Below are 18,610 nucleotides of genomic sequence, written 5' to 3' on the forward strand. Positions count from 1 at the left end.
GTTCGCAGAGTTATCGCACTACCTGATAGCAGATGGATCTACGGATACCACCGTTCCCGTCCTAAGGGAATATCAGCTTCAGCACTTACCTTGGAGGCTCGCGTATGGGCACAAATCATGTCCCATTACGTCTTTCCGAGCACTCACGAATCTTCCTTCACTGCAGACATGGCCGTTCTACTATGGTAAATCCTTACAGACCAGCCTCTGAACCTACCAAGACACATCCGGAATGCCATGGGACACGTACAGATTGCGGACAACTTACCTTTCCCTGCCTTGATCTCAGATCTCGTCTCAGCAGCCGGAGTCTCCTACAGAGCTGGGGACACCAAAGCCATGCTTCCACGGGATGATCAATACGTCCCTAACGGGAAATATATTAGACTCCCAGCAGCCACTACTAGCCAGCCTACTGAACCGGCTGAGGACATCCCTCCATCAGCAGCACAAGCACCTACAACAAACCAACTGCTCCATCAGATACTTGAAAAGTTGGATCGGCAGGAACAGAAAGCTAAGATGAGAGAGCGCCGTAACAAGCGCTGATTCACATACCTTAAGGAGCTGATTATGGGAAAATTCAAGGACTCAGACACCCCGGACTCCACTTTCTTTACCAGCACAGGAGCCATGATGGCCCCGACTGTGGAGATACTGCTACCAGCCCACCCCTATTCCTGACAAATGGCACCGAGGACGGTGCAAAGCCTTAAGTGTGGGGAGGTCGGTCAGTACCTGACTTTCGGAGGTAATTTCTCTTCCCTAACACCAATAAATTAGGATATTTAGTTAGTTTTTCTTTTGTAGAATAGGATAAATTACATAGTAATAGATTAGTTGCATGCATGTTCTACTTGATTAAAAAGACAATAAGTTTCTTCTAAGACCCTGTCTTTAGAACAAAATTTCACTAATTTTTATCTAATTTTTATCAAAACTCTTATGTTAAAACTGCTTGAAGTTGTATTTAGAACATGGTTTTTAAGCTAAAGAACACACAACCTATGAGAGTTGAGCCCAAATGCATGGTTACATTATTTAACCATAATTATTTTATTCTTGTGTGTTTACTTCTCTATTATTGTAATCTACATTTTATTTCATCCTATATGTCCAATGTTTAATATATTTATATATTTGCATATGATTGAGGCCATTATTTGTTTAAACTTACTTATCCAAATTAAGCCTACCCTTTCAATTACCTTTGTTAACCACTTTGAGCCTGTAAATCCCATTTGTTCTGTATTTTACCATATTACTAGCCTTAAGTGGAAAAATAATTTTATACCCCAATCGAATCTTTGGTTAGCCTAAGATAGAATTGTGTGTGTTAAATTAAGTATGGGAAATTGTGGGAACAAAAGATAATGAGGGAATGTGTCATGATAATACAATGGGAATTCGGATACCTACTCATGTGAAACTATAAGAATTAAAAATCTATGTGCATTGATAAGCTATGTTTATTTTTATGTTTATGTTGAAAAAAAATCCAAAAATATTCAATAAATAAATAAGGGGACAAAATTACCCCAATGCTAAATTTAAATTTAAGAATCAATGCATATATGATAAAATTAAAATAAAAAGTTGATACATGAGTATGAAAGGTGAAATAGAAATTTCTGGGTAGCTAGGTATGAATTCTAAAGTTATATAGAATATATATAGGTTAGGTTAAAGCTTGGGTTAACTAAAGATTCAATTCATAAGCTTACTTAGCCATATATGTATCCTTACCCTTACCTTGGCCCCATTACAACCTTGAAAAGACCTCATGATGTTTGCATTGGTATATTAAATGTTGTTGAGTAGTTAGGAGAAGAACAAAAATTAGAAAGAATAATTAGAGAAGGATAGAGTGATTACCCTATACACTATAGAGACTAGAGAGTACATACATCATCAGTGAGGGTTTAATGCTTGAAATTATGTGTTCCCTGCTTTCATGAGCTATCTTCTTACACTTTTATCTGTTCTTACTGTATAAGAATTAAATTAGTAGAATTTGATTTGTAATTATTTTGAAGAGCTTATTTACTTTTGATCAAGTGGACAAGAATCATATAGTTGCATTCACATATATAGGTTGCATTGCATTGCATGAGTTTTACATGTTCCTACTCATTTATTTTACCTCCTCCAACTAAGCATGAGGACATGCTAATGTTTAAGTGTGGGGAGGTTGATAAACCATTAATTTATGGTTTATATTGTGTTTTATTGTGTGGTTTTATCAACTCTTTACCCACTTATTTATTAAAAAAAGCATGCATTTATAATTCCTTCCTAAAAATGCTTTATGGTTGAAAACTTGCTTCCTAGAGACTTTTAATTATTTATTTTAATTCTCCTTTATTCCATTCGATGCCGTGATCTGTGTGTTAAGTGTTTCAGGCTTTATAGGGCATGAATGAGTTGGAGATTGGAAAGGAAGCTTGCAAAAATGGAAGGAACACAAGAAATTGAGGAGCTGACCAGCGAGAAGTGACGCGGATGCATGGCTCACGCGGCCACGCGATATAGAGGAAATTGCAGTGACGTAGACGCATGGCTCACGCGACCGTGCGGATTGGAAACTACATCAGTGACGCGAAGGCGTGGACGACGCGCACGCGTGGCAAAGCAAACGCTGAATGACTCATCCGCATGAATGACGCGATCGCGTGACATGCGTGATCTGCATAATCTGCAGAATTCGCTGGGGGCGATTTTGGGCCATGTTTTGACCCAATTTTCGGCCCAGAAAAGCAGACTAGAGCCAGGGAACATGCAGAAACGAGAGAGAACATTCATTCTACATAGTTTTAGTTTTTAGATCTAGTTTTACTCCTCCTTTAGGTTTTTTTTCTCTCTACACAGTCATAGTTCTTAGGATTTCAATTATTATTGTTTTTGCATTGGGATATTGAGAAGAGTTATTGCCTCAGCAAGATTTCGTCATTCTAATTCGTTCTCTTTACTTGTCTCTTACTCTTCCATGTCCTTAATTTACTCAATTTCACTATTGGATTATTTTAGAATTTATTAATACAAGAATTACTTTTATTTTTAATTAATTTCTTTGATTACTGTTTATCATGTCTTTCTATATTTCCCTTTCCTATGTTATGAGTTCTACATTCACAATGAGCGAGTAGTTCCATAACTTGGATGGGAGTTGATTGAAATGAAGACCTTGAGTTGGAATGCTTAAAAGAAAAATTGTAATTGGGTTTATTGTTGGATTGCTCTCTAGTCACTGACACCAATCCTTCCATGTAAGCAGATTGGAACTTGTGAATAGAAATAGCATTCCAACTTGTTTGACTTTCCCTTACCTAGTAAGGGATAACTAAACAGAATAACCCTCGATTATCAGTTAATCTTGAGAGTACTCCAACAAGAATAGGGCTTCCAACTAATCTACTCCCAGTCAAGACTTTTATTTAAATTACATAAATTCTCTAATTTAATTTCCTGTTCATCAACTCAATTCATTTTTGAAAACATCTGATTAATAAAATAGCACACCTTTCTGCAACTCGTTGGGAGACGACCTGGGATTCATACTCCCAGTATTTTAATTTTAATTTTTGTGACAACCCTGCTAAATTGATAGGCGGATTTCTGGTTGGTTGAGAACTATACTTGTAACGCATATCTTATAACAATTCTTAACTCGCCAATTTTTGTCACGTCAATGGATTATGAGAATTTGGTAAAAAATAAATTTTTAGCCAACTTCGGCGGGCCATAACTTGGCACTCAGAGTTCGGATTTGGATGAGATTTGTCTTGAATTGAAGCTAGTGGAAAGATCTTTAAAACTATTTAAAGATGAAGGAACACTGACTTTTTTAGATAAAGTTATAAGAGTTTGAATTGGGGATTTAAAACTGAATTTTGTAGAAGTTGCAGAAAACTGAGGTTATGCGTATGCGTATGCATGATGGGTGTAACAGAAGTGAAATGATTTCATATGAGTTTCATGTGCACGGATAAAAATAGAGTTGCGCGTCTGCACGAGGCATGCGTACGTACAACCCGCATTTCCAGAATTGAATGTTTTTCATGTGCGTACCATGCGCACGCACAACAGGGAACTCACACGTATGCATAAGGCATGTAGAGGCACAAATGTCTTGTTTTGCTGAAAATGTAATTTTTAACTGTTTTGCCTATTTCACTCTACTTTTTTCACTTCTGTAACCCCTATTTGAGATCTGATGACTAGTTTCTATTATTAGAATGAGTTAATACGATTGGATGACGAGAATGAGTTGATATGACTGAATGATGAGAATGGGTTGAGATAATTGAATGATGAGAATGAATTGATATGATTGAATGATAAAAATAATGATGAGAATGAGTTGAAATTATTGAATGATGAGAATGGGTTGAGATGATTGAATGATGAGAATGAGTTGATATGATTGAATAATGAGAATGAATTTATATGATTGAATGATGAGATTGAATTGGTATGATTGAATGATGAGAATGAATTGATATGATTGAATGATGAGATTTAGTTGATATGATTAGAGGAAGAGAATAAGCTTGATTGATATTTGAGCTTCTGGGGCAGATGCAAGAATTGTGGTTCTGTCCCGCTTGCTCCCGAATGGTATATGAGCTTCTTGGGTAGATGCAAGGATTGTGGTTTTGCCCTACTTGCTCTAGGATGGAATTGAGACAATTGTTTACTTGTGATTGTACCCTGAGTAATAAGTGGATATCTTATACGCATTTTCATCGCATTTTCATAGTCTTTTTAGTATATTTTATTAAGTTTTAGTAGGTTTTAGTGCGAAAATTCATATTTGGATGCTACTTTGAGTTCTTGTGTTTTTTCTATGATTTTAGGGGATTTTTGGGCGAAATTAGCAAGATTGGCAAAGTGTTGTTCAGAGCTGAAGAAAGGATAGCAGATGTTGTCAAATCCTGACCTCTATGCATTCCAACAAGCATATTTTGAGCTATAGAGGTCCCATTGACGCGCCCTTAACGGTGTTGGAAAGCTAACTTTCAGATCTTTCTAGCAATATTTAAAAGTCTATACTTCTCTTCCAGAGCCATGCCTATAACTGGCTTGGAATGCCCACATCTGGAGTTCAACGCCCAAGAAGGACCAAGCCCAGCGTTGAACGCCTAAGACTGGCGTTCAACTCCAGCCAGGGACCAGAAGACATCATGTTCAACCCCCCTAACTAGTGTTCAACGCCCATTCTCCAAGTTGAATGCCAGGCTTGGACGAAGCACTCAACTAAAGTGGGCCCAAAGTAGATTTTAGCACTCAGCATATGTAGTCTTATCTTTGTACTTTTTAAATTAAAATTAAAATCTTTTAGGGTTAGCATCTCCTATATATAGAGGAGATCACTTAGGTTTATGCATCGAACTTGTATCATACTTTACATCTAAGTTTTCTCTATAAATTATGAGCAACTAAACCTCCTAGGTTAAAGTTAGGAGCTCTGCTGATTCCCATGGATTAATAATATTACTTTTTCTACTTCAATATATGTTAATTCCATTCTATGATGTATTGTCGTTCTTCATCCAATTGAGTCTGGGTATGTCCCTTTTTCTACTTGAGTTCTTTACGAGTCCTGATCTAGATAGTACTGAGTTAAAGCTTGAGAATACATCACCTGAACCAATAATTCATCTGGGCTAATCGAGGATATGTGACATATAATCTGGTTAGTTATGGGTGATGAGGTTCTTGTGGCGCTAAGGCTAGAATTATTGAGCTTCATTCTCCGATCCAAAAGATCTGACCTTGTCTATGGCTTTTTGCATAGGATTAACAAAGGAGAGTGAATTGCGCGGGCTTCATCCTCGTTCATATTGAATGACCATTGACAACGGCGTTTGATATGAATTATAGGAGATTAACGTGATGAGAGGAAATGAGTTAATCACTTACAGCTTTGCCATAGAACGAATCATTCATTGTTGAAGTAGTCTGTGAGACGTGTTAATCCAAAAAAATAAAGCATCTCCAAAGCCTTAACTGATTTCTCATTATTGTTTCTCTGTTAATTCTTTACAGTTCTCTTTATGTTCTTGTTTATGCGCAATCAACAACAACAACTACCTTTCTATTCGCCTGACAAAGATCTGCAGAATAACCATATCTTGCTCAATTCAACAATCTTCGTGGGATCGACCCTCACTCACCTGAGGTATTACTTGGACAACCTGGTGCACTTGCCGGTGAAGTTGTGCGAGTTCAATTTTGTACACTAAATTTTTGGTGCCGTTGTCGGGAATTGTTCGAGATTGACAAACTACCGGTTGTCTTGCTGCTTAGATCAGGTACTTTTTACTGTTTTCCTTTTGTTTGCGTTTCTTGTTAAAAATTTTCAAACTTTCTTTGTTTCTTTTCTTAAAATTTTTCAAAAACTCATCTTTAGTCATCTTTTTCTTTTGTTTGAGTCTTGTGTTAATTCTTAAGTTTGGTGTCCTTTTGGTTTTTGTTGATTTTTCTTTTCTTAACTTTTTTGAAAATTGTTCTTGGTTTTTTTTCTTTTTGTTCGAAATATTTGTGTTATTTTCTTTTATTTGATTTCAAAATTTTTAAGTTTAGTGTTTCTTAGTGTTTTTCTCTCTATTTTTCGAAATTAGTGTTGTTTGATTTAAAAATTTTTGTGTTTGGTGTCCGTCTAGTGTTTGTCCTTTCTTTTTAATTTTTCGAAAAAAAAAATATTTTCCTTATCTTGGTTTTAAATTTTCAGCTTACTGTCTTCTTAGTGTTCTCTTTGTTTCATTTAATTTTCTTTAGTCTTATCTTGTTTATCTTTTTATCTTTAAATCTTCATCTTATCTTTTTTCTTTGATTTCGAAATTTTGTTATCATATCTTTCTTTTAAATTCAAATTTTTAAAAGTTTAGTATTTTGTTAGTCTTTCTTTCTTTCAAATTTAAATTTCAAAATTTTTTTACTTTCTCTTTTTTAATTTTTAAAAATTTTCAAAATAAAATCTTTTATCTATATTTTCAAATCTAGTTAGTTGCTTGTTTGTTTTATCTTATTTGAATTTTAAAAGTTTGGTGTTTCTTTTATTTTTCTTTCAAATTTGAATTTCAAAATCTTTTCTTGTCTTATCTTATTTCTCTCTCTTTTGACCTCATCTTTTTAATTTTTGAATTTAAAAATTTCCTTCTGACTTGTTCTTTTTAATTTTAAAAAATTTTCAAAATTAAATCTTCTATCTTATTTTCAAATCCTGGTTAGTTAATTGTTTGTTTTGGCTTCTTTTAATTTTAAAAGTTTGGTGTCTCTTTAATTCTTCTTTCTCTTTCTTCTTTTTTAAAATTTTTCAACTTTTTTCTCTCTCATCTTTTCAAAATTTTTCAACTTATTTTCCCTCTTTATTTTCTTTTCTCTTTATCTGAGTTTTTCACCAGGAGTTCTCTATACTCTGACATAGAGACTCCATTCTTTTACTCTTCTTGGATTCTTTCCTTTTTGTTTATGAGAAGAAATAGGGATACAGAAGTCCTTCTTGACCCTGATCCTGAGCCTGAGAGATTCTTAAGAAGAAATTTACAGCAAGCTCAAGCTAGCAGAGCCGGAGGTAACCTCACAGAAGCTCTCGAGCAAGAAGCTGCAGATACAACATTGGCAGCTAATCCTGAAGCTGGAGGAGATGAAAGAAAGGTTCTTGGATTTTATACTGCACCCAACTCTGACTTCTATGGGTGCAGCATCTCCATTCCTACCATTGGTGCAAACAACTTTGAGCTAAAGCCTCAACTGGTCATTCTAGGACAATAGAATTGCCAATTTTATAGACTCCCGTAGGAGGACCCCAACAAATTCATCTCTGACTTTCTGTAAATTTGTGACACTGTCAAGACTAATAGAGTAAACCAAGAGGTTTATAAGCTCATACTCTTCTCCTTTGCTGTAAGGGACAGAGCAAGGCTGTGGCTGAATTCTCAGCCTAAGGAGAGCCTGGACACTTGGGAAAAGGTGGTCAATGGATTTTTGACCAAGTTCTTTCCACCTCAGAAGATGAGCAAGCTTAGGGTGGAGGTCTAGACTTTCAGACAGAATGAGGGAGAGTTCCTCTATGAAGCTTGGGAGAGGTACAAGCAACTGATCAGAAAATGCCTTCCTGACATGATCTCAGAGTAGACCATGTTAGAAATCTTCTATGATGGCCTCTATGAGGTATCCAAGATGTCACAGATCACTCTGCTGGTGGCTCACTCCACATGAAGAAGACGCCTGAGGAGGCGTAGGAGCTCATTGATATGGTTGCCAACAACCAATACATGTACACTTCTGAGAGAAACCCTGTGAACAACGAGGCAAATTAGAAGAGAGGAGTCATGAAAGTGGATACACTGGATGCCATCTTGGCTCAAAACAAACTCGTGTCCCAGCAGATAAATATGATCTCTCAGCACTTGAATGGGGCACCACTACAAAAAAAAAAAGGCTTATGGTCACGGTAAAAAACCGTGACCATAGCTAGTAAAAAGGGTGACCATAGATCTATAGTGACGATTTTGGACTTATGGACACAGTTTTTTACCGTGGCCTATTCTGTCGTGGCCATAGGTCTATGGTCACGGTTTTTTTATCTATGGTCACAGTTACAATTTTCAAATTCTAATACTTTAGGTCACATTTTTTCACCGTGACCATAGCCTCTATGGTTACTCCTCCTTAAAACCGTGACCATAGCCTTATCTATGGTCACGGTTTTTACCGTAACCATAGCTCTATAGACACCCCTCCTTAAAACCGTGACCATAGCTTATCTATGGTCACCCTATTTAAAAAACCGTGACCATAGCCTACTCTATTTTATTAGATTAATTTTTTTAAAACATAATCACATCCCAAATTTATGATAATCACAAAATAAGTCTAAAAATGAGAAATTCAAAAAATTTAGATCATAAATTTATATTATAAGCTGGATATGTTTTTAGTCCAAAAACCACAAATAAAAATACGGTGTAATTTATTCATTACATCTCATATCATCCTGACTGTGTTCAGCACATCTCTTAATTAGCCTCAAAACAAAATTTGGCATCCCACTGTGTTCAGCATGTCCAATGCTTTCCTATGAGCACTCTGCAGAATCATTTAGTATTAACATTGCTAGAAACGAAATCTAAAGTAACATTTTAAATTTATCTTTTCACCAAAGAAGAGCTAGAAGCTACACTTGATCATACCAACTTATTAGTCACAAATGAAATCTGCAAGAAAATGAACCATTTCTTCAAGAAGTGATATGTAAACAACAGTTTTGACAACTATATATAACTATACAAAAAGTAAATGAGATGTCTGTTTCAAACTTGTTATGTCGTTTCATTAAATATCTTTCAAAAACTAGTTGTTTATGTGAAAGTTCAAAAAATATACTAATACATATAATCTAACATTCATAACAGAGAATAAAAAAAGGAGATTATAGCTAAACTAATCTAAGTGTTTGTCGATTCTATCTTTCATATCTTTCTGGCCATGGATCAGGTATATCATCATTGTTACCAAATGTATGAAAGGAAGGCAAGGGAAGAATGAAAATACCTTCAAGCATTCCCTTTGCCCATGTATTAATGAAAGGATGGTTTCCCCAAGTGCAGTAGAATTCTGAAGCTCAAGCCTTGAGTTTCGAACCGATTGCATAGCTTGTGCCTCCTCGTCAAAGATCCTTAAAACATGGCTGAAATCCCCATTCTGCCACATCAAATTAACAAAAATTAAATCAATCATACATGCATCAAAATCAAGCAAGAACATAAAAACAGTAATAGAGAGAATCACCAAAACCAAAGCATGATGAAGGTTTTATTGGGAAGGAGCAGCAAAGCGGTATGTTAGCAGAAAAGGAAACCAAATTCCAATAGATCCAGTTGGACTCAAATTGTCTTTTGGTACTATGCTGTAACAAGACTTGTTATCAATTCTGATTATCATAGTCCTAAGGTACACACATTTTTTATGACTTCTAAAAATTTCTACTAAATTATTCTTGATTTAACTATATATCCATATAATAAATTATGATTTAGTTATCAATGTGAGTAAAACATTCGTTCTATATAATAAATAAGTTAAGTTGAAGTATATTAGTATTATTATGAGGAAAAATGAATAATAAAGTGCATTGAGTTCTACAGCAGCAACAACAAAATTAAAATCAATTCCATTATATCCACTAGTAGCATAAAGTGCACAACTGAATTCTACAACAGCAACAACAAATCTTTGGAAATGCACACAATGCCCACATAATAATAATAATGCACACAATGCCCTGACATTCATATCTGAAAAAAAATTGTCCTTAGCATTACAATAAATTTTAACATGATCGTTGATGAGCGGATAATTTATACGCTTTTTGGCATTGTTTTTAGTAGGATCTAGTTACTTTTAGGGATGTTTTCATTAGTTTTTATGTAAAATTTATATTTCTGGACTTTACTATGAGTTTGTGTGTTTTCTGTGATTTCAGGTATTTTCTGGCTGAAATTGAGGGACTTGAGCAAAAATCAGATTCAGAGGTTGAAGAAGGACTGCTGATGCTGTTGGATTCTGACCTCCCTGCACTCAAAATGACTTTTCTGGAGCTACAGAACTCAAAATGGCGCGCTTTCAATTGCGTTGGAAAGTAGACATCCAGGGCTTTCCAGCAATATATAATAGTCCATACTTTGGCCAAGTTTAGATGACGCAAACTGGCGTTCAACGCCAGCTCTCTACCCAAATCTGGCGTCCAGCGCCAAAAAAGGATCCAAAACCAGAGTTGAACGCCAGAAATGGATCAAAACCTGGCGTTCAACTCCACAAATTGCCTCTACACGTGCAACACTCAAGCTCAGCCCAAGCACACACCAAGTGGGCCCCGAAAGTGGATTTATGCATCAATTACTTACTTCTGTAAACCCTAGTAGCTAGTTTAATATAAATAGGACCTTTTACTATTGTATTAGGTATCTTTGATCAGTTGTATGCTATCTTAGATCACGTTTGACATACCAACAATCTCCGTGGGATTCGACCCTTACTCACGTAAGGTATTACTTGGACGACCCAGTGCATTTGCTGGTTAGTTATGCGAAGTTGTGAAGATATGTTTAGACCATGGTCCTGTGCATCCGTTTTTGGTGCCATTGCCAGGGAATCAATTTCGAACAACAATTCACAACCTGAGTAGCAATTTCGCATACCAAGTTTTTGGCACCGTTGCCGGGGATTGTTCGAGTTTGGACAACTAACGGTTCATCCTGTTGCTCAGATTAGGTAATTTTCTTTTTGTTTTCTTTTCAAAAATTTTTCAAAAATATTTCAAAATTTTCTCACCTATTTTCGAAAAAAAAATTTTAGATTCAAAATTTTTAAGAATGAATTCTAGTGTTTCATGAAACATGTGAAGCCTGGCTGGCTGTAAAGCCATGTCTAAATTCTTTTGGACTGAGGCTTCCAACCATCAGCTGTTATACGACTGTAGGGTATGTCAGGCATGTCATGTCTGAATTACATGCTGAAGCTTGGCTGGCCATTGGCCATGTCTAGTGTTTTGGACCGGAGCTTTCAATGAAAGCTTGGCTGGCTAGTGAGCCATGTCTAATTCCTGGACTGAAGCTTTAGACTAAGAATGCAAGATTCCTGGAATTCATATTAAAAATTTTGGAATCCTTATTTTCCTTTTTCAATTAATTTTCGAAAAATACCAAAAACATTTAGAAAATCATAAAAATCAAAAATATTTTTCTGTTTCTTGTTTGAGTCTTGAGTCATGTTATAAGTTTGGTGTCAATTGCATGTGCATCTTGCATTTTTCGAAAATTCTCATGCATTCATAGTGTTCTTCATGATCTTCAAGTTGTTCTTGGTAAGTCTTCTTGTTTGATCTTTGCATTTGCATGTTTTGTGTCTTTTCTTGTTTTTCATATGCATTCTTGAATTCTTAGTGTCTAAGCATTAAAGAATTCTAAGTTTGGTGTCTTGCATGTTTTCCTTGCATTAAAAATTTTTCAAAAATATGTTCTTGATGTTCATCATGACATTCATAGTGTTCTTGGTGTTCATCTTGACATTCATAGTATTCTTGCATGCATTCATTGTTTTGATCCATAACTTTCATGCATTGCATCATTTTTCTTGTTTTTCTCTCTCATCATAAAAATTCAAAAATCNTCTGAGCTATCAAAGATGTCACTGGACACTTCTGCAGGTGGATCCATTCACCTAAAGAAAACGCCTGCAGAAGCTCAAGAACTCATTGACATGGTTGCTAATAACCAGTTCATGTACACTTCTGAGAGGAATCCTGTGAGTAATGGGACGCCTATGAAGAAGGGAGTTCTTGAAGTTGATACTCTGAATGCCATATTGGTTCAGAATAAAATATTGACTCAGCAAGTCAATATGATTTCTCAGAGTCTGAATGGAATGCGAGCTGCATCCAACAGTACTCAAGAGGCTTCTTATGAAGAAGAAGCTTATGATCCTGAAAACCCTGCAATAGCAGAGGTGAATTACTTAGGTGAACCTTATGGAAACATCTATAACTCATCATGGAGAAATCATCCAAATTTCTCATGGAAGGATCAAAAGCCTCAACAAGGCTTTAATAATGGTGGAAGATACAGGTTTAACAATAATAAACCTTTTCCATCATCCACTCAGCAACAGACAGAGAACTCTGAATAAAATACTTCTAATTTAACAAACTTAGTCTTCTATGAATCCATCACCTCTCTTAAATGAAAAATGTTTTAATTCAAAAGAACAAGAAGTACATGAGTTTCGAATTTATCCTTGAACTTAGCTTAATTATATTGATGTGGTGACAATGCTTCTTGTTTTCTGAATGTATGCTTGAACAGTGCATATGTCTTTTGAAGTTGTTGTTTAAGAATGTTAAATATGTTAGCTCTTGAAAGAATGATGACTAGGAGACATGTTATTTGATAATCTGAAATATCATAAAAATGATTCTTGAAGCAAGAAAAAGCAGCAAAGAACAAAGCTTGTAGAAAAAAAAATAGGCGAAAAAAAAATAATAGAAAGAAAAAGAAAAAGCAAGCAGAAAAAGCCAAAAGCTCTTAAAACCAAGAGGCAAGAGCAAAAAGCCAGTAACCCTTAAAACCAAAAGGCAATGGAAATAAAAAGGATCCCAAGGCTTTGAGCATCAGTGGATAGGAGGGCCTAAAGGAATAAAACCCTGGTATAAGCGGCTAAACCAAGCTGTCCCTAACCATGTGCTTGTGGTGTGTAGGTGTCAAGTGAAAACTTGAGACTGAGCACTAGTTACTTTTAGGGATGTTTTCATTAGTTTTTATGTTAAATTCACATTTCTGGACTTTACTATGAGTTTGTGTGTTTTCTGTGATTTCAGGTATTTTCTGGCTGAAATTGAGGGACTTGAGCAAAAATCAGATTCAGAGGTTGAAGAAGGACTGCTGATGCTGTTGGATTCTGACCTCCCTGCACTCAAAATGGATTTTCTGGAGCTGCAGAACTCAAAATGGCGCGCTTCCAATTGCGTTGGAAAGTAGACATCCAGGGATTTCCAGAAATATATAATAGTTCATATTTTGGCCAAGTTTAGATGACGCAAACTGGCATTCAACGCCAGCTCTCTACCCAAATCTGGCGTCCAACGCCAGAAAAGGATCCAAAACCAGAGTTGAACGCCAGAAATGGATCAAAACCTGGCGTTCAACTCCACAAATGGCCTCTACACGTGCAACACTCAAGCTCAGCCCAAGCACACACCAAGTGGACCCTGGAAGTGGATTTATACATCAATTACTTACTTCTGTAAACCCTAGTAGCTAGTTTATTATAAATAGGACCTTTTACTATTGCATTAGGTATCTTTGATCAGTTGTATGCTATCTTAGATCACGTTTGAGGGCTGGCCTCTCGGCCATGCCTGGACTTTCACTTATGTATTTGTAACGGTAGAGTTTCAGAGGAACGAAAGCATCTCTATTCGCTTATCTAAAATTCTCACCAATGAATTACATAAGTATTTCTATCCCTATTCTATTATTTATTTTCGAAAACCCATTACTGTTTTATATCCGCCTGACTGAGATTTACAAGGTGACCATAGCTTGCTTTATACCAACAATCTCCGTGGGATTCGACCCTTACTCACGTAAGGTATTACTTGGACGACCCAGTGCACTTGCTGGTTAGTTATGCGAAGTTGTGAAGATATGTTTAGACCATGGTCCTGTGCATCCGTTTTTGGTGCCATTGCCAGGGAATCAATTTCGAACAACAATTCACAACCTGAGTAGCAATTTCGCATACCAATCGTTTCATAAGAAAGGAACAAAAATAATAATAATTACAGAATTAAAAGACAAAAATTTCCCCTTACTCTACCCTACCTAATACAATATCAATCGTAGAAATGATCAATTAATCTACTTCTCATTAACAAGATCAATATTAACTATACACAATTAATTAATTAATCAATTCTCTGTATCATATAAACATAATAGGATCAAAGAACAAATTAAAGCAAGTAAATTAATTAATCACTTTTCTACTTTATTGTAATGAGTATAGTAATTAGCATTGGATTAGAGAGAATTAAGATGTTAGAATACTAACGAAAAGGGAGAAATCAAATAAGGATAAATTCAATTCACTAATTAAACCACTGGCCAATCATACATGTGACATTCACATTATCACATATACTATCCTAAGTCCAAGAATATGTATTTTAAAGCGTTGATATTAACAAAAGTATATGTACCTGTAAAATGAACCATAGTGTGAGTAGGATATTGCCAGCTGTGAGAAGAAAGCCACCAATGACCCAATTTGTATCCACTAATTCAAAGTTTCCATTTAATCGTTGAACAAGATGGAGAGAAGGGGAATCATCAGCAATAATGATGGATGGGCCTTTGTAGAATGTCACTATAAATGCACCTCCTATTGATATTATGCTTCCTACAATTTTAGCTTGGGTTGTTCTAGTTTTTACATCTATCTTTTCCATCCTTAAGTTGTGGTAGTAATAGCATTGTGAAAAACAAACAAAACATGGAACAAGAATGGATAATAGAGTAACATGCTAAGATAGTGATTCAGAAAGACATTTTTATTATCTTCTGACCATTTTTGTTTTCATTTTTGTTCTTCTTTGAAACAACTTTGAGCAACAAATGATGAGTGTACATGTTAGAATTTTGTGAAATAAATCCATAAATTGAGAAAGAGAAAGGAACCTGCAAATGATGGAAAGTATGAAGGTGAAAGCAGCAATGAACGAGTACTTGATTACAGCAACAAGAATGGCAAAAGAGTTGAACAGCTGCCAGAGAACTTGAACATTAGCCCATGTCAGAATCCCAATCAACCCAAACGCAACCACGTTGTCTGGGTCAGGGTCAAAAAGGAAATTCCAACTCAAACTGAAAATTGTTCTTCTTTCTTTGCTGAAATTCTTCTTATCATCTTCTTCTTCTCCATTGAAACCACTGGGTTTTTGTTCTTCTTTGTCTTCCACTTTCCTCATGGCTCTGTTATTCTCCTCTTCCTTCTTCTCGAAAACTTCAATATATAACAGAACTAACACTTTTCTCCCAATGTTTTCAATTCATGAGAGATACAAAGAATCTTCAACAAAAGTAATCAAATGTACTCCCACCAAAAGATAAATCTAGAAAAGTTAAGCTATTGTAATTCATCAAAAGAAGCAAACACCCGTTTCCATTGAAGTTTCATATCCATTAATGCTAAATTACTAAATTACAAGTAATAATTTAAAGTTCCAATAATCCTAAATTACTAATCAGAACAAGTAAAAAAAATAAGTAACAACTCAGAAAAAATACTACACAGAACAATAATCAACAACTCTAATATTTACAAGTATTAAAAACAACATTCTTAATCAGAAGTTCTAATAATCAAAATCAACACTTTTACCCAACATCAGAAGTTTTCATTAACAAAATCTTTATTCCCTAATCAGAACATTAATTCGTTATAATAACTAATTATTTACCTGAGAAGAGAAGAAGAGGACGACTGAAGAAGAGAATAGAGAAGAGGTGGCGAGGCGGGATGGACGGGGGCAGCAGCGCAGCTCCTCCCTCTCTCACGCGCGTCTTTTACCATCGAGCTCGACGGCTCTCTCGCGTACGACATGGATAGCGGCGACAGTAGGATCGGCGGTGGTGAACCAGAAGGACGTCGTGTGGTCTCCTCTTCTTCGTTCCCAAGCTATCTCCATTCTCCCCTTACTTTCTGCTATCTGCTGCTGTTGGTTGTATTTGGAGAGGGGGGCTAGGTTTATATGGGGGTTTTAATTTGAGAATTTTTAGGTTAATTAGGGTAGTGTAATTTAAATAAAATTAGGGTTAGGGTTTGAAAAATAGAATTGGGATTTGGATGAGGAGAGTTAATACTCAAAATGGCCTCGAAAATTTGACCTCCGACACAATTTAGCCCTTAAATTTTTAATTGACTCAAATTGTACCCTGAAATTTTGACCCGTTCCTCAATTTGGCCTTTCTGACATTTTCTGTCACCGGAAAGCTGACTTGGCAATTTTAAATGACACATGGTACTGTAATGGTTAAATGACACGGCCAAATTTTTTAAGGCATCAATTTAACCCCTCACAATTTGAACATAAAACCTAGAGCAGTCTCAGTTCTCCCAAATCGTAGTAGTTAATGTGTGTCCTAAGTACACATGATAAATTTATTATTATCGAAAAGTTTTAAATATTTTCATTTAATAAATGTAAAATAAATACATAAAAAATTTAAATTTTTTCATATTTTCAATAAAAAATTTATTAATTTATAAACTTAACATGTCTTCTTAATACACAAAATAGATAAATTTTTATTTTTGTTAGTGACAAATAATTTTTGTATTTAACATACTATTTATACATTTGTTCTAAAGTTTTAAAAGAATCTTTGAAAAATTATTTAAAAATCATGGAGAACATATACGTACATATATATACATAATAATAACCCAAAAGAACATGTTCAAAATCCTAGTTCTCCATAAAACTTCTAAGAGGTACATAAACAAAGTATTCTTACATACAAGAGGAGAAACTATACATATATATACATCAAAGTAACAAAAGGGCTGATGGATGATGGAAGGATGTAGAGTTGTGTTGTGGTGGTATTGCATATACTGTAACTAATTCTGTGATGATCGGAATTGCGTGGAACTAAGTCCTGGTTAAACTTCGGAATATTTGGAACTGAACTGGAGAATTTGAGATCTTAAACTAAAATTCAATCTCTTGCAAAATGGAGGAGAAAAAATGAAAATTTCTGCAACTCGTTTCTGACATCCTGCTACATATAATTTGGAGTTCAATTCCAATTTGCGGGAACCTTTCACAACGTGGACATGCGCATTTTGATATCTCTTTTTTATTATGCTATTTTAGGAATTAAATATTTTAAATATTTAGTAAAATGAAAAAGCCGAATATCATGTTATGAAGTACCATTAACATGGAAGACGAAATAGCGTGGGTTTAATCAGGTACTACTCTGGGAGAACTCTACTACGCAATTAGCATGGTTCATGGCTTCCCTGCTGGGAGTTGCACTACAATTGGCATTGGAGGACACTTGAGTGGAGGTGGATTTGGCACCATCTTCAGGAAATATGGCCTAACAGCTGATAATGTGATCGATGCACAGATAATCAATGTTAATGGGACGATACTGAACAGAAAAACAATGGAGAAAGATCTGTTTTGGGCCATAAGAGGTGGAAGAGGTTCAAGCTTTGGTGTCATCACAGCATGGAAGATCAAGCTTGTCCAAGTTCCATCAACAGTTACCATCTTTGAGGTTTCAAAGAATCTTGATGATGGTGGTTTTGAGATTTTCACCAAGTGGTGGTTCTGAGATTTTCACTAAGTGGCAAACTGTTGCTCCAAAGCTTCCTACAGAACTCTTCCTACAATTTGGGGAATTGGGGCTACACTAGGTTTTATGTTCAAATTGTGAGGGGTTAAATTGATGCCTTGAAAAATTTAGCCATGTCATCTACCCGTTACAGTGCCATGTGTCATTTAAAATTGTCAAGTCGGTTTTTTGGTGACGGAAAGCGTCGAAAGGGCCAAATTGAGGTATGAGTCAAAATTTCAGGGTACAATTTGAGTCAATATATTTAAAATAAATTAAATAAAATTCTCATTAGTTTTTAATTATTAAATGTTTTTAATTTTAAATATATGAGATATTCACTTTTAAGTCACCCACCAAAACTGTGACCAGAGATCTTTTTAGGTCACCCTTTCGTAAAGCTGTGTTCATAGACCTTTTAGGTCACTCCCCAAAACTGTGACCATAAATACCTTTAGGTCACCCCCAAAAACTGTGATCATAGACCATTTTAAGTCACCCTTTCGAAAAATTGTGACCATAGACCCTTTTAGGTCACCCCCAAAACCGTGACCACAGACCCTTTTGTAAACCCCGCTAAAATCGGTAAATAATTAGTTAATAAATTAAATTTTAATTAGAAAAGCTACAAATGTAAAACTAATATCAAAATTGGATAGAGCTCATCAAAACGAAAATTTTGATACCAATTTCAAAAATTT

At 35.4% G+C, this 18,610-nt stretch overlaps 1 protein-coding gene across 1 annotated transcript; it reads right to left on the reverse strand.

Moving 5' to 3' along the window:
• LOC110269218 (WAT1-related protein At5g40230-like) lies at positions 9,034-15,070 on the reverse strand. Its single transcript, XM_021116906.1, has 2 exons — positions 14,762-15,070; positions 9,034-9,093 (listed from the first exon to the last, which is right to left on the reverse strand). Exons 1-2 carry the CDS (start codon positions 15,008-15,010, stop codon positions 9,034-9,036), a joined length of 309 nt encoding a protein of 102 aa, XP_020972565.1. The 5' UTR covers positions 15,011-15,070.

The sequence above is a fragment of the Arachis ipaensis genome, chromosome B02 (genome assembly GCF_000816755.2).
Source record: "Arachis ipaensis cultivar K30076 chromosome B02, Araip1.1, whole genome shotgun sequence".
NCBI lineage: Eukaryota > Viridiplantae > Streptophyta > Magnoliopsida > Fabales > Fabaceae > Arachis > Arachis ipaensis.